The sequence below is a fragment of the Carassius gibelio genome, chromosome B17, assembly GCF_023724105.1.
Source record: "Carassius gibelio isolate Cgi1373 ecotype wild population from Czech Republic chromosome B17, carGib1.2-hapl.c, whole genome shotgun sequence".
Lineage (NCBI taxonomy): Eukaryota > Metazoa > Chordata > Actinopteri > Cypriniformes > Cyprinidae > Carassius > Carassius gibelio.
In genome coordinates, this window is record NC_068412.1 from 5,100,790 (window position 1) to 5,128,362 (window position 27,573).

Consider the following 27,573-nt stretch of genomic DNA (forward strand, 5'->3'; position numbering starts at 1 on the left):
GAGTGGCAGTAATTGACACCTTACCGGCCGACATGATTCTGGGGAGAGATCTCCCAATTTTAAGTGAACTGGTGAATGAGAGGGGAAACCAGGTCAATGAGGTGGGGAATACCATGCCTATGTGTTCCTTTCCGGTAATAACAAGGGCTCAATCCAAGGCGGGTCTGCAGCCTCTGCCAGACTTAGACAATAGTCTGTTGCAGGGCGGGACCAAAGGCCCAAGAAAAACACGTCGTCAGAGGCGACTATGTAAATATATGGGTACTCCAGTCTTCAAACCCGATACGAAAGGGCTTGAGACTCATGAATGGCAGATCCCAGAAAACCTGGCTGAGTTGCAAAGGGGGGATGAAACGTTAAAAGCCTTGTTCGAAAAAGCTGAAGGGTTAAAGGAATCTAAGATGGAGGAACAGTATGTGATAAACGATGGTATTTTGTATGCCCAAACTGCTGATGTTCTACATGTGGTTGTACCCTTGTCTTGTCGACCCCTTGTGTTGTATCTAGCACACACCATTCCATGGGCAGGTCATTTTGCACTACAAAAGACATACATGCGTATTAGTTCACGGTTCTACTGGCCAACCATGTACACTGACGTGCACACATATTGTACCACATGCTCAATATGTCAAAAGACCAGTGCTGTACTTCAGCGTGGTAGAGCGCCATTGCAACCATTACCTGTCATTTCCACCCCTTTCCGTCGCATCGCCATGGACATTGTGGGCCCGCTAGAAAAGAGCAGTGTAGGGCACCGATACATCCTTGTCATCTGTGACTATGCCACAAGATATCCAGAAGCTTTCCCACTTCGTACCATTACTACACCAAAGGTCATTCACGCTCTCATCCAGCTGTTTTCTAGGGTAGGCATCCCAGATGAGATCCTCACTGACCAGGGGACAAATTTTACCTCTCAATTGATGAAACAGCTTCATCAGCAACTGGGCAGTACAGCCATTCGAACGACCCCCTACCATCCGCAGACGGATGGACTGGTGGAGAGGTTCAATCAGACGCTGAAGGGTATGTTGCGGAAGTTTGTCGCAGACACAGGACGCGATTGGGATAAGTGGCTGCCATTTCTCCTGTTTGCCTACCGGGAGGTACCGCAGGCATCAACAGGATTCTCACCCTTTGAACTTCTCTACGGCTGGCAAGTCCAAGGACCTCTGGACATCTTAAGGAAAACCTGGACCAAACCAAAGGCCGAAACAGAGGAGAGAGGTATCGTAAAGTTCATCCTGGAGATGAGAGACCGGTTAGAGACCTATAGGGAACAAGCCAAAGAAAACCTCCAAGAAGCTCAAGCAGGGCAGAAGAGGTGGTATGACCAGCAAGCCAGACTGCGCCAGTTCCAGCCAGGACAGAAGGTACTGTTACTCTTACCAACTTCAAGCAACAAGTTGCTCGCCAAGTGGCAGGGGCCGTATACTGTGGTGAGGAAGATGGGTCCGGTGACGTATGAGCTTAACCACCCGGAGAAGAGGAAGACCCACCAGACCTATCACATCAACCTGCTGAAGGAGTGGAAGGAGGGAACAGTAAGCCCCAAAGATATGGTATTGATGGTGAGAACCGTAGAGGAAGAGGATGACGAGCCTAGCCCAGATATGCAACCGCAGAGAGATGCTGCAACGGTGATGCTGGGTCACCTGGATGAGCCACAACGGGTAGAACTGCAAGATCTCCTCCATCAGTTCCCATCACTGTTCCGGCCAAGGCCTGGACGGACTGAGCTCATCCAACATACCATACACCTCACTAATCAAACTCCCTTTAGACAGCAACCATACAGAATCCCAGAACGATTACAAGCTTCGCTAAAGGCAGAAATAGAGACTATGAAAGAGTTGGGTGTCATTGAACCTTCCCCTAGTGAGTGGAGCAGCCCATTAGTCATGGTACCAAAAAAAGATGGATCACTGCGTGTCTGTGTTGACTTCCGTAAGCTGAATTCCCAGTCAAAGTTCGATGCCTATCCTATGCCAAGGATTGATGACCTGTTGGAGCGAATAGGGCAGGCCCGGTACATTACGACATTGGACCTTTGTAAGGGATACTGGCAGGTGCCCCTCGACCCAAACTCCAAGCCTCTTACTGCCTTTAGAACACCAGTTGGATTATACCATTTCACCGTTCTACCCTTTGGTCTGCATGGGGCACCTGCCACCTTCCAACGACTAATGGACCAGGTACTCCGGGGCTGTGAAGAGTGGGCGGCAGCCTACCTGGATGATGTAGTCATCTACAGTCATAACTGGAAGGACCACCTAAGCCATCTACGACAGACCTTGGAGAGAATCCATACAGCGGGCCTGTCCTTGAACGTTGCTAAATGTGAGTGGGCAAAGCGAGAAACCAACTACCTGGGGTACCAATTGGGCAATGGTGAACTACGGCCACAGGCATGTAAAGTACAAGCAATCCGGGAAAGTCCGAGACCTAGGACGAAGAAGGAAGTCCGGTCCTTCCTGGGTCTTGTGGGCTGGTACCGCCGGTTCATCCCGGATTTTGCCTCAATCGCAGTACCACTGACAGACTTACTACAAAAAGGGGGGAAGAACCCGGTGAAATGGACAGAGGCCTGCGAAAAAGCATTCAATTCCCTAAGAGGGAAGATGTGCTCCGCACCAGTGCTGCAGAGTCCGGACTTTAACCGCCGGTTCCTGGTACAGGTGGATGCCTCGGACAAAGGGATTGGAGCAGTGCTGGCCCAAGGGACTCTGGGGGCAGAGAAGCCTGTGGTGTTTTTGAGCAGGAAACTATTGCCCAGGGAGACCAGGTACTCAACAATCAAAAAGGAAAGCCTTGCAATAAAGTGGGCCCTCGAAGCTCTACAATATTACCTCCTGGGGCGGGAGTTTGACCTGGAGACTGACCATCGGGCACTAACTTGGATACACTCTATGAAAGACCACAACGCAAGAGTGACTCGATGGTACTTGGCTCTCCAGCCGTTCAGATTCCAAATCCGTCATTGCCCCGGGAGAAAGAACCTTGTGGCCGACTACCTGTCCAGGTTCCCGGACAGTGCGCGGCTTGAAGAGGGGGGAGGTGATGTGAAGAAGTGACCTTCTTCAACGCTGTAAGCGGCAGCACTGGCACGTATTATATGAACACGCACACACATATACAATCATTACTCACCCCTCCTGTTTCAGTTTGTGCTGCTATCGGCATAGCGGGTGCACACGCTTGCTTGGTGGCACTCGGTCAGTCATCCACCCTCCTTTCTCTCCCTCAGTTATCATGCCGTCCATATAAATCACACATAAACTTTGTCTATTGTTCTATGTTTTGTTTAATCGTCTGCGTTACATGTTCCCATAGCCGGGTTACTAGATGCCGTGCTGGCGAACTAGAGGTTTTGGAAGGCGATCGCTTTTGACGTCATCGGTTGACGACGCGCCAGCGCGGCAGCCTAGGATCCGGTGAAACCATGTCTGTTTGTGTGGTGGGGTACCTGAGTATTTCGATCTGTAAATAGAAACAGATTGGTGACAACTAATATATGGTGGTTTTGTATTGTGGTTGCAAATGAGTGATGATTTGTGTTAATACATTACCAAGTGAAGTTTTGTATAAATCTTAAAGTGGATGATTAAATAATACTGGTGGAACTTACCTATTAAGGGTCGTGCCTGAAAATGGGCGGAGTCTGGTCTTTAAATCTTTGCGCTAGACTTCAGATGGGGCTTGTTAACCAAGTTGAGCAGACGTGCTGTTGAGGTGCCGTGAGCTAAGAAAAACCCCTTTGTATATTGGTAGATACAAGTGGAAAATTTGTGTATATTTATTATACCGTTATTTTGTTATTTTGTTTTTATATATATTGGTTTGGACTGAGCACTGGTCAATATCTACACTGCTGGACTGTTGTTTTATCGGTGCACGTGTGAATAAAACACCAAGTTACACTGAAGAAAATCTGCGGGTTAAGTCATCTCTTTTGGTCTCGTTTTGTTGGGGTTTTGAACATTAACACGTCCCGCAGTAGACTGAGGAGACCCATTCTGGGCCTATCATAGTCTGCTGCATCACATGCTTTATATAAACACTGTTTCAAACCCTAGAGAGATGTCTACCTAGTCCTAGACAGTATTTTAAGGCATTAAGGGCAGTAGAATGTGAGGTATTTCTACTTGATATATCTGACTATTAATCATAATTCATGTTCACAAGTCTTTAACTTGGAGTCCAAGTCAAGTCTGAAGTCTTTAACCTGGAGTCTGAGTCAAGTCTTGAGTCTTTGGTCACGAGTCTAAGTTGAGTCTCAAGCCATTTAATGGCTCACTAAAAAAATCCATTCAGAATCCTCATGTATTGAAATCTTCCTATTAATAACATTATTTTATAGGCTATAGACAAAATATATATTATATGATCTGCTTTGAAAAAAAAGAGGTGTTTAGATGTAAGGTTATTGTACATCCAGCCTGTTACTTACATGTTTTAATCCATTACCATGTACAAAACAGTTTTTCTGCAATCAAATTCAATAATAAGAGTCCGATCTACCATGACACATAAAATATGTGACACAGATATTACAATACCATACAAATAAAGTGTTTATTTATGATGTAAGTCAGGGGTACATAATTAAAGTTCCAAGAGGCGTGGCCTCTATATTATCTCTATAAGTAAAGGTAAAGGGATTTTTTAATTTTTTTTTTTTTACATGTATTGTATTTTTACATTTAGATACATGAGACACCATGTTACATAAAAAATATAAATAAATAAAAAAACTCCTGAAATCAGTACCATTTTAAAGGAGGGGGTGAAATGCTATTTCATGCATACTGAGTTTTTTACACTGTTAAAGAGTTGGATTCCCATTCAAAAATTAAGTTGTACGTTTGAAGGAGTATTTCTGTTCCAAAAATACTCCTTCCGGTTTGTCACAAGTTTCGGAAAGTTTTTTTCGAGTATGACTCTGTGTGACGTTAGATGGAGCGGAATTTCCTTATATGGGTCCTAAGGGCATGTCTGGAAGAGCGCGCGCTCCCGTATAGCAGAGCAATGAGAGGCTGAGCACAGACAATTATCAATGATCAGAGCGAGAGCATCGCGAAAAGTCACAAAAGGTGTGTTTTTGGTTGCCAGGGCAAGACAACCCTGCACAGATTACCAAAGAAAAAACAGCATTAAAGGACCAGTGGATGGAGTTTATTTTTACAGAGCATCAATGGAGTTGCGCAAGTGTTTGTGTTTGTTCCCTACATTTCGAAAATGCTTGTTTTACAAACAAGACCCAGTTTGACGACGGATTTGCGTATCGTTTATTTCTTAAGAATGATGCAATCCCAACGAAAAAGGGTCATGATTGTGTGTTGGAACCACAGGCGGTGAGTAAACCTGCTTCAAATATCTCTGGCTCCTTGTTAGTGCGTCCGCCTCCCAAAGGAGACCCGGGTTCGAGCCTCGCTCGGAGCGAGTCCTTGCTGCTGCTGCTCTCGTTCAGTTTCAGCCTCGGGATCTGATTCTGGATCATAAATAAACGGCTGAATCTGACTGTTAGCCATGGTTTGTTTTGGATGATGGTTTTTTCCTCAAGGTAATGTCACAGCTTCCAAACGCTCTCAACGCAAAAACCTACTGGCGCTCGTGATTCTTTAGCTCCGCCCACACGTCACGCCTCCAGTCGGTCGTGTTTTTCCGGGAAAAATCGGTACAGACTACCTTTCTCTTATGAATATAATAAAACTAAAGACTTTTTGGAGTTATGAAGGATGCAGTACTACTCTATAGGTACTCAAGATTAACAGGATATTGAGTGAAAACGAGCATTTCACCCCTCCTTTAAGATTTTACTTAAAAGCAGTATCTAGCCTACTAAAAACAATGTAGCTACAATATTCAAAAAGTTCTTGTCACAATGTGGTGTGTGGGATCAGTTAGAACAATGAAGACAAATAATTCCAATTATTCCACAACAGGTAATTTCCAAACAGGTCAGGAACACATAAGAGGTAACATTCATAATCCTCAACAAAACATAACTGAACAGGCTTGACTTTAAGTACAAACATAAATGAGGATAATTAATAGAACTCAGCTGAACAGAATGACACAATCAGAAATGAGGAGAAATTAAGGTCACACTAAGTACATGGGGAATGAAAACACAAGAAGACAGTTCTGTGGTGTGAATGTTCTCCCCCCTCCCAGAAGATGTGACCTCGTGCTGTGGAGAACAAGGGAGGGATAGAGGGGGACATAGGATGAGGATAAAGGAGTGGTATTAGGGGATGGCAAAAGGCTGGCAGGAAATCCGTACAGGTGGAGGTTTGGGCAATGGACGGAGTCCCAGGAGGAGGATGACCCACAGTCCAGGGAGGTGATGATGGAGAGAGGAGCAAGGAATGACGACAGGAGGGAGCTGGAACAGGAGGAGCCAGATGGGACTCAGGCCACAGTCATGATGGCGGCCAACGGTGAAGCCGATGGAGGAAGGAGCCATGGTGAAAGAAGGGCTGACAACTCCAGGGGGCTGACCGATGGTGACGGAGCAGGTGGAGGAGGAGCTCAAGGTGGAGACAGAGTGCCGAAGAGCCAGGGTGAAGCTGAGGATCCAGAAGGGGAAGGTCAGAGCTGGAGGCTTCGGCGACCGAGGTGTAGGCAGAGATCCAGAAGGCTGCGACGGAGCCAAGCAACAGAGGACTGAGGTGGAGCTGGAGGGAAGGAGAAGGCCAGGGGGGATGGAGGGACGAGGCACAGCCAGAGGAGTGCAGTCCTGAGGCAGAGGTAGGGGGATGACTGACCAAGGCGGAGCCGGAGGGACTATTGAGCCTGGCGGAGTTGGTGGTAAGTGAGCACTTCTCCTTTGCCGAGATTATCCATCCACCTCACATGTGTGTCATATCAAGATGCTGATTAGACAGCATGATTTTTGCACAGGTCTGCCTTAGGCTGGCCATCATAATGGCCACCTTAAAAGGTGCAGTTTTATCACAAAGCACAATGCCACAGATGTTGCAAATTTTGAAGGAGTCTGCCATTGGCATGTTGACTGCAGTAATGTCCACCAGAGCTGTTGCCCATGAATTGAATGTTAATTTCTCTACCATAATTTGTCTCCAAAGGCATTTCAGAAAATTTGGCAATACATCCAAACGTCCTCACAACCACAGATTTTGTTACCACACCAGCCCAGGACTTCCACATTCAGCATCCTCATTTCCAAGATCGTCTGAGACCAGCCACCCAGACAGCTGCTGCAACAATCGGTTTGCATAGCCAAATAATTTCTGCACAAACTGTCAGTAACTATTTCAGGTAAGCCCATTTACATGCTCGTCATCCTCATCTGGGATCGACCTGACTGCAGTTCATCATCATAACTGACTTGAGTGGGCAAATGCTCACATTCTATGGCATCTGGCAGTTTGGAGAATTGTTCTCTTCATGGTTGGATCGCGGTTTTCACTGTACAGGGCAGATGGCAGAAAGTGTGTATGGCATTGTGTTGGTGAGTGGTATGCTGATGTCAACGTTGTGGATTGAGTGGCCCATGGTGGTGGTGGGGTTATGGTATGGGAAGGCATATGTTATGGTCAGTGAACACAGGTGCATTTTATTGATGGCATTTTGAATGCACAGAGATACTGTGACGAGATCCTGAGGCCCATCGTTATGCTACTCATCCACCACCATCACCTCACGTTGCAATGCATGGCCCCATGTTGCAAGGATCTGTAAACAATTCCTGGAAGTTGAAAACATCCCAGTTCTTGCATGACCAGCATACTCACCGGACATGTCACCCATTAAGCATGTCGTATACGACAGCATGTTCCAGTTCCAGTCTGATCAACTCTATGCAAAGGAGATGTGTGGCAAATGGTGGTCACATCAGCTACTGACTGGTTTTCGGCGCTGGCATGAGTCAGAAGAGTGAGAAAGCGCATGGAGATGAAAGGGCTTGAATAAAGCGTGTTTGGCTTTAGATAAAAATACTAGAGGATATAGCGCTGAAAGATTTTTACCATGTTATGTGGTCCGCTCTGCTGTTTTGTAGCACTGATCACTTAAAATTGTGTTGTGTTACAGCTCGTGATCTATATGGACGCAGGCAGTGTTGGGCAAGCTACTTGGAAAATGTAGTGAGCTAAGCTACCAGTTACTCTACAGTAAATGAAGCTTCACTACACTGAAGCTACCCCCCTGGGAAATGTAGCAAGCTAAGCTACATCAACAGTAGCTTGCTACATCTAAGCTACTTTTAAAATTAAATGTTTATGTTGAACACGTTTTATTACAAGTCAATGCTATCTCAGTGCTCAAAACTGTCAGACAAACAGATAGGCAGGTGTAATTGTTTAGTTTAATAGTTTTTTGTGTTCCTTATCAATTTGGCAACAAAAACAATCTAAATACATGTAATTAACAATGTGCGCACAAGTAAGTCTATGCACCTGTTGCATGGGCATGCTTAATATACTGTAGGCCTTTGCAGAACAAAATGCAAAAAAAAAAATGGCCAGGCTAGACCCTGATAATTTTTACAAACAGCATCTGAAAACATATTTTTTCTCTGTTATCTCGGTCAGTGTCATGTACTTGTCGAGGTACGGCCATGGTGGCTCACTCCTCGGGATTAACTGTTCTCCGACCTCATCCTATGCCATCATTTCATCAAATAACTTTTTGTGTGACTGGCAAAGGAGTGGTACCATCCGGAGCAGAAGGTGGCGGTAATGCATCATAAAGATGGTTGGTTGCTATCCACCGTAAACACGAACAAGATGAAGTAGCGCCGTCGCGTCACTACTGATCCAGGATCAGCGATTTTAGCCGTTGTATTTCACAATTAGAGTTTGAGCTTCAGAAATGCTTGCGAAAATGTAGCTTGTGTGGAAGCTACCACACTACTTGGTAAAAAAAAGAGCTGCGCTACTGAAAAGCTGTTTGATTCAGAAAGCAGCGAAGCTACGACCAAGCTACTGAGAAATGTAGTTAAACTAGTAGCTTCGCTACTTGTAGCGACGCTACTGCCCAACACTGGATGCAGGGATGTAGATGTGGTCTGCCTTTTATTTAAGGATAAAAGACTCGAGTTCTCTGATTTACACTGCAACGTTTTTTAACGTTTTCAGACACTTTATTGCATGTTAATTTGTTTTTACTATAGATCTATGGAAGGCTAAAGTTTAAGGTTTGGTTTAGCATTGCTTACTGGTAATTACATACACATGAATAAGTTCAAATGTATATTAAAGATGCAGCTCGTAACTTTTGGTGCTCTAGAGGTTTCTTTGAATGGGGAAACATCAAATTCTCCAATACTGTTCGCCAAGCTAAAGATTAAATTTCATATTTGAAATCACCAATGAAATCTGACAACAAATGTCTCATAAATGTTGTTTATTTTGCTCAATTTGCTTTAAAAAAGTTTATTTTTCAGGCTAGACCAGCCACATGCACAGTCCTAAGCGCACGTCTCAGAACACTGACTGTTTCTATAGAAACCGGGACTTCTAACGGCAGCTGCAGTGATGTGCTGATTTTACTGATTAAGAATTGGCTCTTTCATTCAGTAGGCAGGGCTTCCTTCCATAGAACGGCCATGTTGAGCATTGCATTTTCCCCATTTAAAACTGTGTGAAATGTCCTGGGTATTCTATAGTCATTGTTAATGAATAGAAATGTGTGCGTTTTGTAGAAGAACATTGTAGCCAGAACTACTTCTCCCTTATTAGGGTTGTAACGATACATGTATACAAAAGAAAATATAATGCCCTCAGTGCCACTGCTCTCAACAAGGCAGTCCGATTGATGTAACAGACAGTGTGCTGTCTGCCCCGCGATAACCTTCCCTGGGGTGCATCAAAAGAAGATGATATTGTATCGACGATAGCCAGAGATATTATCAAATAGATCAATCATTGGCAATATTAAGAGTATATGGCATTTCCAATTAATGTAGGCCTCATTCTTATTTCCAAGGTAATGCAATGTCTGATTTTTAAATGGTTTCAAAGAATGAATTTTGACATTTTAAGCTTTCAATTGATATATAAAAGGCAAAAAGGCAATGAAGAAATCTTTTTTGAGAAAAGGGTCAGAACTCTTTTATGATGCAGATTTTTGAGCTCTGCTCTAGTCATAGAATAATCTATTACTTTTCCTATATAATTTATAACGTGGAAAACAGTAATACAATATATATTTAGAAGTCTTAGACCTTTCCAATGACATTGCCATGATTTGATTGAGATTTATTTGCATTTTAGTATAATAAACTTGATGGGTGACAGAGGTTAAAGTATACTGATGTAAAATGTCATACCAAAAAAAAAAACACACAACAGTTGAAGTTATGATCAAATAATTTACACCTGCTTTAGTATAATAGTCAACATATTAAATTAAGTGTACATTTTAAAGTACAACAAGACCTGGCCCTACGACATCAAGGGGCTTTTTATTGCACTTTCCATATCTATACAGTGTAGAATAACTTGAACAGACCGCAGTATCTGGCAATAGCACATTTTGTAAGAGAGCTGAAGTGTTTTCTTACCAAAGCAGGACCAATATCATCTGTACATCTGCATCTTCTATGTAGCCGTGACTCTTTGAATATCGGAGTGTCACCCCATATTATAAATATCCCACTATATTGTCATTTATGGCTCATCTGCTGTTATATAAACTCATACGTAAACTAGCCAATGATGGATTGATACTCTACCCAACTGCCTGAACACAAAGTAATTATGGGAACAGTAAATAGATTATCGATATTACTTATATAGTGTGTGCTAGCAAAGCGTTGGTGAAGGGGATAAGCAGAGCAAAACCAGATTAGGGCTGAATAATGTGTGAAGCTGAATAACTGCATAAATACTCTGTTGCAGTATAGACGTAAGATAGATATGGGTGTGAGAAATCAGGTTCCTTATTCACAGACACAGCTTTTGTGCTGATTGTATTGGTCAAGATATTGACTCCTGTTGGAAAGGTCACTTAATGGATATGTGGACATGATCCAGTGCTAATACTATGTATCTTAGATGTGTACCATTATGCATTATTATGCAAATAACTTTGGAGGACAATGTAAATAGCAGAGTTAGGGTTAGAGTTATTTATTTATTTATTGTTTTGAAGTAGTAGTTTATTTTGCAGTCCTGTTCTACATGTACATGTTCTGACTATAGTAATTGCAGTAATACGTAAATAACTAGATAAACTCTGAACCCTGACGTCTGTAGTAATCGTTTGATACTCAGTGTTTTCTTGGCAAGTACACACAAAAATGAATTATAAAAATGGTTTAAGTTGAAAATAAATATTATTGAAGAACAGTTTGCAAGAAATGCAGTTACTGTCATGATTCTGCCCTTGTGTCCTTGATTTTTCCTAGTCTTGAGGCAGGATCATGGCAGACCCGTGTTTTGTGTACAAGCACATGGCCTTGTCTTTGGGCCATGTGCTTGTGTTGTCTCGTTCCCTTGCCCCGCCCCCCTTGTTAACCTAGTCGTGTCTTGATTGTCCTATCTGTGCCACCTGTCGTGTCTTGATTGTTCCCCCTATTTAGATCTCCTAGTGTGCTCTGTCTTGCGTCGGTTCATTGTTTCACATATGTATTCCTACTGGTCAGTCTTGTGAGAAGTTTACCCTTGTAACCCCCTTTGAGAAGTCTTTGTATTAACGTGAGTGTTTGTTTGTAGTTAGTGTTTAAGAGTTTGTTTTTTCATGTCAATCCTGTCCTGTTAAGTTGTTTTGTTTCTGACATAGCCGTTGTTTTCCCCCTCGTGAGTTTTTGTTTTTCCCCTTTTGTAAATAAACCCCTTGTTTTGTGATTCCCTGTCTGCACTTGAGTTCCTCCTTGCCTAACCCTGACAGTTACACTTTATTTTAAGGTGTCCTTGTTACAGTTTTATTAAACATTTAAGAGCTGAGAAATATTAACTAACTACATACTGTATGGTTAGGGTTAAGGCTTGGCTTAGGGTTACTTGCATGTACTTATGCTTAACTAAGTGTTATTATAGTAGTAAATGCAAGAACACATTCGTATTTCATTCATTCTACTTTACATTAAATTTAACATGCTCACCATTTATAACATTAAAACTCATTCGAAACTGTATTTAGTATTACTGATATAATATTATAGTTTTTATTGTTAGTTTGATTTTGTTTTTGTCATTGTTGTTGTTCTTAAAATGTTTGTAATTTTGCTGTAAATTTTAGCGATTTTTATTATTTTTATATATTATATGTACTTTTTTTTGTATTTCTTAAATTATTTTGGTGTATAAAGTTACAACAACTTAAACTAAAACAAGAAATTTATAATAAGAACTGTAACAGTATATAAGTGATACTAAATACAGCTTCAAATGATTCTTAATGTTACACGTGATGATACTATTATAATAACACTTAATTAAGCATAATTACATGCAAGTAATCCTAACCCTAAGCCAAGCCCTAACACTAACCATACAGTAAGTATGTAGTTAGTTAATATTACTCAATTCTTAAATGTGTAATAAAACTATAACAAGGACACCTTAAAATAAAGTGTAACTGCATTTTCTTGTAGACTTTAGTCTTTATTTTCAAATTAAAAAACTTTTATCATTTATGTTTGTTATTTGGTGCCGTTTTGTTGTTGTTGTTGTTGTTGTTGTTTTTGTTGTTGTTGTTAACTGTAATAATCCTGAATTGAAGTCAGTGAAGTTGACCAGCATGTGCCCTGTTTGCTGGGTGCTCATGTGGCTAATCGTGTTTCTGATGGCCATTAGTGGTTGTTTTATTGCAGGTCATTCTTTTTGAGCTGTTATTTAATAGTAGGTGTTGCTTTTTGTTATTTTCTTCTTTATTCACATAATTGTTCTTTTTTCCTAGAGAGTATGAACACGGGTCTTTCTCATTTCCATAGCTGCAGCTGGGCTGAAATAATTGCCTTTTCTTGGCGCGAGCATGTTGGGGAGCTGAAGTAGAGCATTTTCCTCCTCATTTGGATTCCGCGGACAGTCTCGGGTTGTATTATTCATACCTTGACAGATAGCACTCACTAAAAGCATTGGCACGCGGCCAGGCTGGCAGGGCAGGATTTCAGGTGGACAGGCAGACAGAACTGGACAAGCACTGGACCTTTCTAGCTGTGGCAAAAAGAAAGAATAAGTGGGAAAGAGAGAGACAGGACATCCAAATGAACGCTGCGAGCAAGTTGGACTGACAAGCTGGCGCATCGTCACCCAAGCTCTCAGTCTTAGCACTCTATCAATAGAGCTAGTCAAGCGGCAATGCCTGGTGAGCTACATTAATCACTCGCAGCCCCTCCTGTGCTATCACAGCCCACCACTGCAAACCACATTTCCATATTTAATGGAAGCCTAATTTGATTGAATGACTGCATGGAGGAAACCAAATTGCATAGGGAGTTCTACCAACAATAGACAGTGTGCGGCATCTAATCAAGTGCTATTGTCAGATACCTGCAGTGGGGTCCACTTCACATGATGCCAAATAATATATTGTGAAAATGTATTCATTTATATGTCTAGGCCTAAATTTTGAGATTTCAAATAAACATTCGATTCACTTGGATTGCAGAGTTTAAGCATAGCCAAGCTAGAAAACGTAAATACACAGTAACTGGGTTTATATTTTTATTATAAAAATCCAATTAATTTGAGTGTTTTAATATTGCTTTGTCCACATATTTTATTAATATTCATGCTTTTTAACAGAATAAATCTAATAGATTTAACAGTGAACAGATTAATGCTGATTCTAAGCAATTTTAGTAAATGCATTTAAAAAAATATGATTATTTAATAAAATCAAACAAATGCAAACAGTTCATAATGAAAAATGTCATTTTTTTATTTGAATTTATTTGCATTTATTTATTTATTTTTGTTGTGGAATCTTACCCATTTAATTTATGTGTGACTAACAAATATGCATCAAATTAAAATGCATTCAGTTCATTAGTCCTATTAATGAATTATTGTTTGTCTATGTCTGACCTTTTTAAAAGTTTATGGTGTTTAAAATTGTACAGTCAAATGGTTAGAAAATTCATTTTAAACATATAAATCTTAAATGTAGGCCTAAACATTAAATGGGGTTTGTCTACCCCAGGGGTTCATCAGTTGAAAAAAAGCTAGTAATTATTTATACCAAAACCCTTACTAAAAATATTAAATACTTTACCTGCATGACTTTGCATAAATAGTTTGGGTCAAATGGGTTCATATATATAATTTTGAATATAAAATTATGCATTTTATTGTTTTCTGTTATTGATAAGGTTTATTATTATATGCAAAATTCTGCATTATTTTCATGAATCAGTTATAAACCCATGTAACTATTTGCCTTCATTGTTGAAGCAGCAAATATGATTTGATAAATTAAGCTATACAATTTATGTTGCTTAGTCATTAAACATCTGCCTGATTAGTCATAGTTTATAAGTTCAAATGCATACAGTGTTGATTAAACTCTAAATGGTGATTTATTACCACTGTGCCTCTGAGGCACCTACACTTTGTGTTTGTGTAAATACGTATGTATTATTGATACAACTGTGTATATATAGTTAAATATAAGCAATTAATTTAAACAAAAGGCCAATTAGTCACGAAACTAGCCATCTTGATAGGTCCTTCGCAGTGGTGTATATAGTATCTGAAAGTCATACTCAAGTAAAAGTAGAGATATCTTACAGAAAATTGCTTTGGTAGAAGTTGAAGTCACCGTTCAGAATATTACTTGAGTAAAAGTATTAAAGTATCTGATATTTATTGTACTTACTGTAAGTACGAAAAATATTTTAAAAATCTTAAACGTAATCTTAAATGTTGAAATATATATATATATATATATATATATATATATATATATATATATATATATATATATATATATATATAATGTGTGTGTCTGTGTGTGTGTGTGTGTGTGTGTGTGTGTGTGTATGTGTGTGTTTATACACAGATCAAGTAGCAAGATTGTGTTCAGTAATTTCTTCTATATTTTGCATTTTTGGGTAAGAATAAGAAGCACTTTTTCCGTTATTTAGTGTCTTTCATTCCAACATTAGAAAACATTTCTGGAATCTGCATTTGAAAAAGCATTCAGCCAACAGTATATGTATCTCAGAAGGGACATGGATTCATTTAAACTGCAGTTACAGATTGGCTTAATGATTTGTTTTTAACATAAAACGTTGAATACTGATAATTGAAATAATTTAAAACATGAAAAAAACACCATTAAGGTGACAGAAAGTGAATATTAATGAGTGAGTCATTGAGATTCAACCGATTCATTCAAACGGCTGATTCATTCAGAAACAAAGCATTTGACTGCATTAATGAGTGAATCGTTGAATCATTTATTCAACCGATTAGTTCAAAAAGCTGATTCATTCAATAAGTAAACACCGTCCATTGCTCAGAGACGCAAAAAAGTGCTGTGATCTTTGTTTGGAACTATTTTTGTTGGCAAAATTGAGTTATGTCTAAAATGTAAGTCACTTATTGCTTTACTGAACTTGTATAAAATGATTATTAAATGTGATTATGCATCTGCAGAAAAACTGTACTTTCTGTGTGATATAGATTAAGTTAATTAGGCCTAACGTTACATTAAATTATATAAATATAAAAAGCATGCAGAATAATTATTGCCGTCTTCAATTTAGAACGCCTGGAATATTGAGATTTAATAGACTAATAAATCAATGTATGTGCACTCTGTGTATGATTCGGTGATAGACTAACGTACTTGATAATGTCAGATTGCACATCATTACAACAACACTTACCATATTATCGCAGATGATGCTGTACTGCACACCCCTGACTCAACTTGAGTAGAAAAGTTAAATCATCGGTGGTTGTGTGTGACATGTACTGTTTTTTGGAGTCTAACTTGCAAACGCCAGACCATTGATTCGTCAAACCTGCTTTCCTTCAATCTGTGTTCTTCTGACTATTTTGTAGTAAGTAACGAATATACTTAGGGGAAATGTATCGGAGTAAAAGTATACATTTTAATTAGGAAATGTAGTGGAGTAAAAGTTGCCTGACATATAAAAACTCAAGTAAAGCACAGATACTTAAGTACTGTAACAAAGTATTTTTACTTCGTTATATTATAACACTGGTCCTTTGTACGATCTGCATGCAATCAAGTTATTTACTACAAGGCTAAGGCTGAATGGTTTTGGAAAATAATCTAATTGCAATTTTTATTTATTTATTTATTTTTACCAATATTGCGATTGCGATTTAATATGATCTAATTTTTTAAAGCTCTTTATGTTCTGTATTATTCAACAAAGCCAAGCTAAAAAAAAAAAAAAAAACACGATATTAGATAGATTAAACAGAAATGTTCTTTTATGTAGGCCAGGCCTATGTATGATAATATAAGGTGATGCATGAATTGATTCGAGTGACAATTTTATTAAGCAACTACAAACACAGTAGTATATTGATTAATTTGATTGATTAACTCCAAATAAGCCTGGTCTAAACATTAATATACAAATCACAGAAACCAAAGAAGATTGCAGAAATATAAAAACAAAAATCGCTGTCTACAAAACATGACTTGACAAAATCAAAACTGATGCCTTGTTATATTAATGGCGTACTGACACAAAGTTAAAATTATTTGCAACGGTCGCTTTGTCACGTCCAGTGTACAGTAGAGCTGTTGCAACAACTGTAGCACCATATATACAGTACATATATATATATATATATATATATATATATATATATATATATATATATATATATATATATATATATATATATGCCTATTCATGCAGCAGCATCTTAGACCAAATACATTGTCATATCCTTTTACATGCTAAAACTATACCAAGAATTGAACCATGTTATGAGCACACTTGGTACTCATATACACCATCCCATGGGCACCAGATAATATAAATACAAGTGTGTTCACAATACTTTTGGGGACATGTGTACACTGATGTATTACACCACATGAGATGTTTCCAGTTTGCAGGTGCAGCTGTTTTAAAGAGACAATACCCAAATTAGAATAAGTAGATTTCCATTTTTTTTGTTGAAAACCTCTATGCAGCCTTTATGCAGTTTCTAGTGAACAGCCTGTGTGCTGCAGTTCATAGAGGTGAGTTGGTGAGGTGAGGTGGTTGCTGAAAGAACGCCTTTGACCTTCATTGACCTTAACCATTCTCTGCAAGCTGTTTTAATGGTAGAGAAGTATGGATATGTAAGCTCAATATGGGAACACTCAAGCTCTTTCTTTTGGCTTTTGTGTTTGAGTCATTTTTGTAGCAGAATTTTGTTAGACCTAATGTGCTTCTCTCTCACTCTCTGCCTCTCTCTATCCTTCTGTATTCCAATCACTCCTGCTGGCTTCCTCGTTGTCTGCCTGCCAAGATGGCAAATCCCACTTGGATTTGAGCCGGAGATCACCATGGCGACGGCACTCTTGCCGCTCGCGCATATAGATCGCAGTGTAGTGGCACAGCGAGAGATGCTTTTATACCAGCAGTCAGAACATGCACGCATTTCACAAATTTTTCATTCTAACATCCTGTCTCCATTCTCATCTCATCAAACACGCAGAGATATGCATATAGTGCCAATGACCTGCTGAAGCTGTAATAGTCTGCATTTAATTACAAAGCATATGAATTTATAAAGTTAATTGTGAGTTGGAATCCTTCAGGTACACTTGATGTGTCTCCTTTCACTATAATAAATTGTGTGAGCTTCATTTGGAGCTTTTTCTTCAGCGTCAAATGAATGAAAGAAGTCTTAAAGGTGTAAATGATGAACTGAGAAAATGGCTGAATTGTTACTCCACAACAAATTTGTCTATTATAGTATTATGCACGTTTTTTTTTTTTTTTTTTTTTTTTTTTTTAAAGGGCCTGTATGCACACATAGTTAATGTGCTTACTTTCCGGTTGCTTGATGCAATAAACAATCTTAGTTTGCCTTTTTCTAACTCAAGACACATTAATAAAAAAAAATAAAAGCCATTACATTCCTTAATCAAACTGAATCAAATCTTATTGTGAATTGCACTGCATCAAATTAAATTGTTGAAATTCTATTTCATTTGGGAGACCACAACTCGACTGAATTGAATCAAAAACTGTGAATTGAAATGATTCTCTTTCTACCAAAAAATTCACACCCCTGCAAATTATACATCATCATCATGTTTTAATAGACTTGCTCATACTCTTCTGAGAGTAACATTTGCACTCTTTTTTTCTCAAAAACATTTCCTAACTTTGTAATTCCCTTTTGTTTAAGGGAGAAAATACAATCAGCCGTCATATTTGCAAAATTAACCACAACAGGGTGTTTAGAATGCCGGTTCAACATTGAGAAGTTGGTTTTGCAATAATAACCAGCTGACTGTACATTATGCCTTACATATGTGAGCAGAGAATGATGGGATTGACTTGAGTCAAGTATTCCTGACAGCTGTGTAATAAGAAATATAACAGGATCCTTTTGTTCTCACATTTCATCTCACATTGACTGCATTTGTTAGAAAGAAAACCATGCTGCTACATTTATTATAACTGTCAGTTTAGTTCTGCATGGACTAAATTCCTCCATATATGACTGACATGAATGCAATAAGACAGACAGGTTATAACCTGTCACACTACTAGCGCTCTCTCCGCCTCCATCTTCCCCTCTTGCAGTCTGCCTGACCGCTCACACCAGGCCTGCAGGGAACAGCACCTGATTTATTTGGAAGGCAGTTGGACAGAATGAGTGGCATTTTAATGTGCTTTTGCGATGTTTGGTCACAAGCGCTATTGATCATGGCACGGAGGAGCCATCCCTTGAGAGCCGGGGTGCCACGCGTGATGTCAGCCCTGGAAAGAGTTGCCGAAAGAGTTGTGGTCTCCCAAATGAAATAGTGCCCTGCTGGAAGGGTCAGCCCAATAACCTTACATTCTAGGGAGATGGAACCTGCCAATCGGCTAGACAGCTGACAGATGGACACTGGTTAATTTGGACCTGAGCTGTGCTGTCTGTCTATGTGAGGAGACTGGGTGAAATGTGGTGGGGAGTCAAGATAAACTTGGTGGGACTGATGGCACTTTGGAAAGGCTTTTTGAATGGATGGATATATGGGTGATTGATGTTGTTTATGTTGGTTAAAAAGATGATTGATGGATGGGTGACCAGTCGGGAAGATGAAAGAAGATTGATGAGTGGATGAATGTATAGAAAGAGGACTGATGGATAGATTGATGGATAGACAGAAAATTGATGGATGCTTGGATGGATGGATGGATGGATGGATGGATGGATGGATAGATAGATAGATAGATAGATAGATAGATAGATAGATAGATAGATAGATAGATAGATAGATAGATAGATAGATAGATAGATAGATAGATAGAAAGATGACTGATGGACAGATGGAAAATGACTCATGGATGGATAGGTGGGTAGAAGGATTGATAGAAAGATGACTAACGGATAGAAAGAAGATTGGTGGATGCATGGATGGATGGATTGGGAAGTGACTGGATGGATGGATGATTGGACAGATAGAAAGATGACTGATGGATGGATGGAATGATGACTGAAGGATGGATGGGTGGGTGGGTGATCGGATGGATGGATGGTTGGATGGGTGGATTGTACAGTTGGATGGAAAGAAGACTGATGGATGCATGGATGGATGGATTGAAAGAAAGATGAATGATAGATCTTATTTTGACTTACTGATAATGACGTAGTTGTCCTGTAGTAGCCTGATTTACAGATAAAAATCTTTATTACGCCATCTAGCGAGCATAAAAATAATGAAATTACATATAATGTTATTACCAATCAAAATGCGTGTTTATTTAAAAGCAATGTGTGGACTTTTTACACCGATCTCACATATTTTACTAGGTGTCTCATTCATTCAAATGACCACACCTAACCCCAACCCTAAACATACCCCTCACAGAAATCATGCAAAATTTAGATAAAGATAGAGCATATACATTTTATGAGCACATAAGTTATCTGGGATCAAACCCATGACCGCATGATTAAATATCATTGTTAATGCAATACTCTACCAAATGAGCTATCCTGTTGTCGATAGGGTCGCAATTGTAGTATAAGCTCTGATGGGTAATATTTCAGGGATTTGGACAAACAACCTATACGGGTGTATTGGTTGAAGGACAGGTTGCAAAATAAGGATGGATAGATGGATAAATGGATGGATGGACAGATAGAAAGATGAATGGATGGATGGATGGATGGATTGATGGATGGATGGTGTATGAACGGATGAAGGGTGGATGAGATAGATTTAACAACTACCTAACTAGCTATTAATAAGCAGCAAATTAGTAATTTACTAATGCAAAAATTCATACTTAATGGTTTATTAACAGCAGGAATTGGACCTTAAAATAAAGTGTAACCTATTACCATTCTTGTATTATTTACTCAACCTCAGGTTTTTGCAAACCTTTATGAGTTAGTATGAGTTCCAACATTCTTCAAAATATCTTTTTTTGTGTGTGAAAAAAAAAAAACAGCAGAAAAAAGGGAACACATACAGGTTTTAAACAAAATGAGAGTAAGCCAATTATGACAGAATTTTTTTATTTTTGGGGGGGATCTGTCCCTTTAAAGGTAATGGGTTGTTACTCACTGTCCTTGGTTCAAGTAAAAATAACTGATGTCTGCTGGTCTGAACACTGGATCAGTACACTGATTATTGGATGATAAAATCACCTGCTCCTGCTGCTGGGTGGATCTTTAAAATGTAAATTTGCTGAAGGTATAAAATACAAATAATCACCTCTTGATCTCACAGCTGCAAGGTGTTCTGGGTTTAGCCTATGTGTTTACAGGACTGCTAAAGTTGCCAAGGCATTTGTGATTTAATGCAGAGCCTTGACAATGCAATCCTATGAGGACAAGACATTAACACAAACTATTGTATAGTTTGGTTAGTCATACAAAAACTGCATTATTATTCAGTATTGTTCTACTGTCTTTTGCATTATTTATCTTGATGTGAATTGCTACCTATTAGATTTAGATTAGATTAGATTTATTTAATCTGTTAGTAGTCCTGCCATTATTTAAATTTTTATAATTTACTATCTTACACCTTAGCAAGTTTACAACACTTTGGCAAGTGATTTGCTTTGTCATGGAGATGCAGATTTTTCACTTGTAGCCAAACTTTTAGATTTCTTATAATACTGTTTGTGAAATCAATTTATTGCATAGTTATGACATGAGACACTGGCATATATCAATACCTAGGAAAAACAGCTAATTGAATAAATAAACAAATAAATAAATAAAGCATATTATCACATAAGTCACTAAATAAGCATGTGTCCTATTCTGTGGATGGGGGGGGGGGGGGTCAATCTGTGTGTTTGTGTGTATGAAAGAATTCAGATGCAACCATCCTTTGTAATCGTTAACATTTTCGTAACTGTAACAAATTACATTTGTATGTATTTTGTAATTAAGTTATGTAATTCCATTACATGTAACTAGTTACTCCCTAATACTGAGATTATAGTACTATTTACAGCTGCCCATGAAGCCTAGGAGCTGAAACTCAATTTCTATTTCCAACACATGGAGCAGACTGTACCAGTTTACCAATCAGAGCAGACAATCAGGGATTTAAAGAGAAATTAACTCAAACAGAGTGTTTCAGTCAGAAGATGAAAATAGTGCTGCAGGATGATGAAAAATAATGTATATTTTGAGCTTTATATAGTGTAAATGTGCTCTAGCAGACCACAAAAATAAAACTTTGAATTGATCACAATATGGGTACTTTCAATACTGTACATTTATGTCTCGTGGTCTTGTTAAATATGGTGTCTACCCTGACTAAGGTCTATTGATTGTTCCACTTGTGTAACCCTTAAATGATTTGGCATGCAGCCTGCCGTATTTGTCCCAGTTCAGAACTCCTTCAGCCTGTGCGGAGAAGATGATGAAGCCTGGTCTGGAGCGCAATGAACTGTACTAAAGCCCTGCAAATCGCAAGCCAGCTTGTTAATTGCCTTTTTCTTATCTCTCCATGTCCAGTGTGTACGGCTGTCCTGTCGCCAAGAAGAGAAAACCCCTGGAGAGTCATGCCCTGGAGCCCTCGCCCAAGAGGAAGGTGTTTCTAAAAGTCGTAGAGCAGCCGTCAATGGAGAAATGCTACAAAACGCACAAAATGGAGGAGATGGATGAAAAAGAGGAGGAAGAGGAGGAGGAGCAGGATGAAGATGAAGAGGAACCGGAGGAGGAATATACTGACAACGAAGACCAATATGATCAGGAGGAGGAAGAAGTGATTAATGGAGAGGATGAAGAGGTGGAGCAGGAAGAAGAGGAGGTGGTGGAGGACGAGGAAGAGGAGGAAGAAGTAGAAAGAGAGGGGGAGAATGATGAAGATGAAGATGAGGTGGATGAAGATGAGCAAGAGGACGAGGAACAAATTCAAGAAATAGGTGAGATTGTGAATAAATGCACGAAAGATAGACTTTTGATTTATGATGCAGGCATGTAGTAGATTGTATATAACATATTTAACAGCAAGGTTTTGATCATGTTGATCATTTAGACCTCGGAAATTTGCATATCATATATAATTCAGTTGGCTTTAAAAGGTTAATCCAGCACCAGAATGCTTTATTTTTGGGTTTAGAAACAAAACCAGAGCTGAATGTGAAGTGAGTATTTCAGCCTCCAGAGGGGTAGAGGAGGTAATTTGGCAGTTAGGCATATTTGGAAGAAGGTCACCGTAATTTGAGGTGCAGTTGGATGATTTTGCTGTGACCTTCAGCGCGGTCTCAGTATCAGGCTAAAAACAGCCGTCTCAAAACAGAGGTGCTCAGATCATCGACACACACTACTGAAGGTGAGCTGTGAAGTGCAGCGCTCAAATATTACCAACAGTGTGATTGGTTTAAAAACGTTACAAAACCTTAAGGAAATTTGTTTAGTTAAAAATATATGTTTATTGAATATAATATATTGTATATACATAGTTTTACATACATTCTTATTAGGGCTGGGACAACGTGTCGAAGTCATCGCTGACGTCGACGCAAGAAATACGTTGATGCAAAATATGCGCATCGATTTGTCGACCTGTTTTTATTTCTCTAAAAAAAGTTTACCTTATGTGCGCTGAATATACGCGATGGCCGGATCAACACTCCGTCCAACGTTATATATCAAATCCAGGGTTTTTTCTGCATTGATCTTTTTTTTGGCAGCTGTCAAAGCTTTGTTTGATTGGTGAGTGATGTAAAATAGAATGACTGAAAAAATGAATCGCTAGATTAATCGATGCATCGAAAAAATAAATCAAATCAAATCAATAAAAAATAATCATTTATCCCAGCCCTAATTCTTCTTATTATTATTATTTACAAATAATCCCATTATCGTGTGTGCAATTACTGTTCAGCTTGTTTTTTTTCAGTCTTATATGGTGGTAACTGCTAAATTAAATGTCATTATAATTATCACAAAATAAACATTGTTGAGAATTTTTTTAAAGAAATCTATAAAGAAAAGTACAATTATATAGATATTACAGACATTCTGGTATATCTAGACACATCCATGTTGTCTGATTCATGAGACAACATAAATTGTTTCGGTATTGAGTGGGTCGATTCTGGTGGTCTGTGGATGTGTGCTAAATCAGGGAGTAGGCGTGAGATGTGTCTCAGACATGTCTCATCCACTTCAGACTGCTCAGCCAGTCGCACATGGCAGGACAACGCTCTGCAATCAGACCTGACAGAGCCTTCTAGTCTAATTAACAATCAAACTCCCACATGTATTGGCATTAACTCTGTTTTCTGTGCTGTGTTTTCTTACCTAAGATATTGGCTTTGTCTCAAAACCTAGTGAGCTGACTGCATGAGCAGTTGTTGACCACATGTTAAAAATAATTGAATTATTACCTTGTAAGTAACAGATTTGGCTCATCACAGGCACAGCTTCATTAACAGGTAATCACGCGCTGCAGTTGGCACTTGACTAACATTCTGTTGTTAGCATAAAGCTAAGCTAATGACATTAGCACACTTAAATATTGTGAAAAATGTTTGATGGAATTGATATGCATCTTCTATTGACAGTTATGTAATAAAATTCATCAGCTGAATGAAATTCAGTTTGGTCTGCAAAGCAGCTCTTCAGAACACGAAAGTGTCATTATTCAGCTAAATTGGGTTCAGTGTTGATTAAGTTCAGTTAATTTACAGTGTCAATGTTGCAAATGTTCAACAATTATAAAACAAATGAAACTGTAAAGCAGTTCTTCAGAAGATAGTTTTTTTTTTTTTTCAGCTTAATTCAGTTCAATGGTGATTCAATTCAGCTCAATAACTGTGCAATTTATTGGTTTGGAATGCAAACAAAGTTTTGATTATAGAACCAGCCTATCATTATTACAAAATAAACTTTAAAAGTTACTTAAACAATCAGTTTGCAATAATGACCAACTGATTTTACACCTACTACATCTATTTTTATACCTACTAAACCTATTTTATGAAATATTGATTGAAATTTATATTACAATATGTTCAATATCACAACACAACTTTAGTGTTCCTGTAGCTCAATTGGTAGAGCACTGCGCTATCAATCACAAGGTTGGGGGTTCAATTTCCCGGGAAAACATGATAGCTAAAAATTGATAGCCTGTAAGTCGCTTTGGATAAAAGTGTCTGCTAAATGCATAAATTTAATTTAATTTAATTTAATTTTTGTTTTGGAAGTCAGCATGGCACAGGTAATCTAAGATTGACTGATAGTTGGGTAAATGTTTATTTATTCATTTTATAAATCTTATTGTCTTATTATCTCATTCTTTCATATTAAGTACCTATTCTTCCAAGTTTTAGTTCTTGCTCATGTCTTAGTGCATGGACAGTCTACAGAGAGATACTACAGAGCACCCAAGAATGTTTGGGTTTTACACTAGATATTTTGCTGCAAAACAAGTCAATTGTTTGATTAGTGTGAAAACTTTTTACACTTGGTTTTGCAGGAACACCTTAAAATGGCATCTAAGTTATGGTCATGTGTAGAATTTGCATCACAGTCATGTCAGACAGACTCAGTGACACACTGTGTACATTCAATTTTGAGAATAAAACCAAATCTTAAAAAAAAAAAAAAGATTTTTGTAAAAAGAGGGACGTGAACAACTCATCACAGTATTCAAATAATACTTATTTTTTACTTAATAGAAATAAAGAAAAACTTGAAATGGCAAAATATTTGTTGTCTCATTGCATTTGCTCAAAAAATAACATGAATCAAGTAAAAGATTCAGCATATATATTCCATTAAAAATGGCGAAATTTGATCAAAATGTCAAGTTAGTTCGCATCACTGGATATTACTTATTAATATTTCTATAGTAACACAGATGTCAGATATGAAATGTTTAGCTACTTGCACCTTATAGTCTTTCACTGTTAAAATGGAAGCCTTGCATTGATTTCTATGAACAGTAAAGCCCACCTTCATTTGACTGGCCTTCTCAACATGTGGGATGTTATTTTGACTGAAATCAGGCCAAAACAAAGATAATTTGGAGTTCTCTTACGAGCGCAACTCCAAATTGCGCTCACCTTTGAACTCCCATAGGTCTGTGATGATAGGTATGGCTCTGGGGCTCCGCCCTTTTTAACGTGGAAATCTTCTCTGGTTCATTTCCTCGGTTTAGTTTGTTGAGATCACATGTTAGCAAAGATCACAAACTCACTGGGGAGCTGCTTTATAGTATAAACAACAGAGAAGAACTTGTATATATATGAGCGTTGATGTGCTTATGGCCATGATGAAAGGATGGTTCAGAGTCAAACAAGTGGTTGGGTATGGAATGAAACTTTGTGTTGTATAATGCAGCTGAACCAAGAGTTGTCTGTTGAGCTGCTACAGCTGGTATGAGATCATTTGTTTGTCTTTCACAGAGAGTGACCATATGAATTGCAGTTCCAGCAGGACAAGCCCCTCCATGGAGAAGGACAACAACAACAATGATGAATATGACAACTACGATGAACTGGTGGCCAAATCTCTGCTTAACCTGGGCAAGATCGCAGAGGACGCCGCTTATCGGGCCATGACCGAGTCCGAGATGAACAGCAACTCTTCAAACAGCGCAGAAGAGGAAGAAGAGGAGGAGGAAGATGAAGAAGATGAAGAAGATGAGGATGTGGAAGGCTCAAGGAAAGGTCAGCTGAGTCTAGATGTTAACAGTGATGTGGTAAGGGAGACTGTGGACTCTCTAAAGCTCCTGGCGCAGGGTCACGGAGTCACGCTCTCAGAAAACCTCCAAGAAAAGCCATTCCATGATGATGGGAGCGAGAACACGCACTGTGATCTAAATGGAAATGGATCCATGGGTAATGGACTCAGTGGTAAACACACCACTAATGGTCAGATGGCAGAGAAAAGTGACGAAGAAGTTTGTCTGAGCAGTTTGGAGTGTCTTCGTAACCAGTGCTTTGACTTGGCACGCAAGCTAAGTGAGACCAAACCAGCTGAGCGGCTCATCAATAACCAGCAGGTAGGTGATGACTGGTTTTGAATGATTTATGTTAACCCAGCTAACTTTGAATGTTCTTAAAGCTTTGGGAAATGTTCTGGCAAAGTTATGAGCAAGCATTCTTCCAGTAACATTAATAGAGCGCTCATTCAAAGTTATCTGGTCCTTCATAAAGTTCCAAAAAATGTCATTATGTATCATCCAAGTGAAGTTTTTTTCTGAAACGTTTTTATTAGATGTTCTAACTACCAACCACTTTACCATGTTCAGAGAACATCCTTAATTATTGATCCCATAATGAATATATTTCTACATGCGTAAATAGCATTGTTACAGAGCGTGCTGTGTTTTGATTGTGCTTGCTCTTGTAGTGTTGCCATGTCCCCCTTTTATAAGCATCTTTAAGCTTGTTGTTTGGACTTTTCTCATAAAGTGAGCTACTGTATAGAGTTCTTAAAGTGGGCAGCTGCGGCTTGTGACATTATTATTATTATTTTACCCCTAAAATACAGCATTTAGACTTTTTAAGTTTTATTTGGGGATTGTTTTTCCTTGCAACATCTGGCAGCACAATCAGCATTTTTAGGCCCTATGGGCTGGTGAGGTGAGTAAGCGCAGACAGACTTGTGTCGAAATATGCACACTAGTAAAAAATGAATTCTTAAAGATTGAATGTGGTTGTCAGTCCTGTAAATTGCAGCCTTTTTAATTTTAAGTAGAGGCAATGTACAGACTGTGAAGTTTCAGAGATGACAGTCAGCCACATTTAAATACAGGAGCGAGTCCCCTAAATTATCTTTTTCATGTGTGTAAAGACCAGAACTCAATCTCAAAATTGTGATGATTGACACCGTAGCATCATCCTGGCATTTTGCGTGTTTGGTGTTTGCTATATTTGACCAAATAATATTACCTAAGATTCTAATGTTTTGACAGTGTTAACTAAATCATCATTGACAGAAGAATTGTGTTTTATTTACATTTGGAAGG

At 38.8% G+C, this 27,573-nt stretch overlaps 1 protein-coding gene across 2 annotated transcripts in view; it reads left to right on the forward strand.

Annotated features, from left to right (window-relative positions):
- Positions 1-27,573, forward strand: part of myt1lb (myelin transcription factor 1-like, b) — a 117,443-nt gene that overhangs the window by 41,908 nt on the left and 47,962 nt on the right. For both annotated transcript variants that reach the window (XM_052580598.1, XM_052580599.1), the window contains exons 6-7: positions 22,101-22,510; positions 26,006-26,604. In XM_052580598.1, coding sequence (XP_052436558.1) covers positions 22,101-22,510; positions 26,006-26,604 — 1,009 coding nt within the window. The remainder of the gene's footprint in view (positions 1-22,100; positions 22,511-26,005; positions 26,605-27,573) is intronic.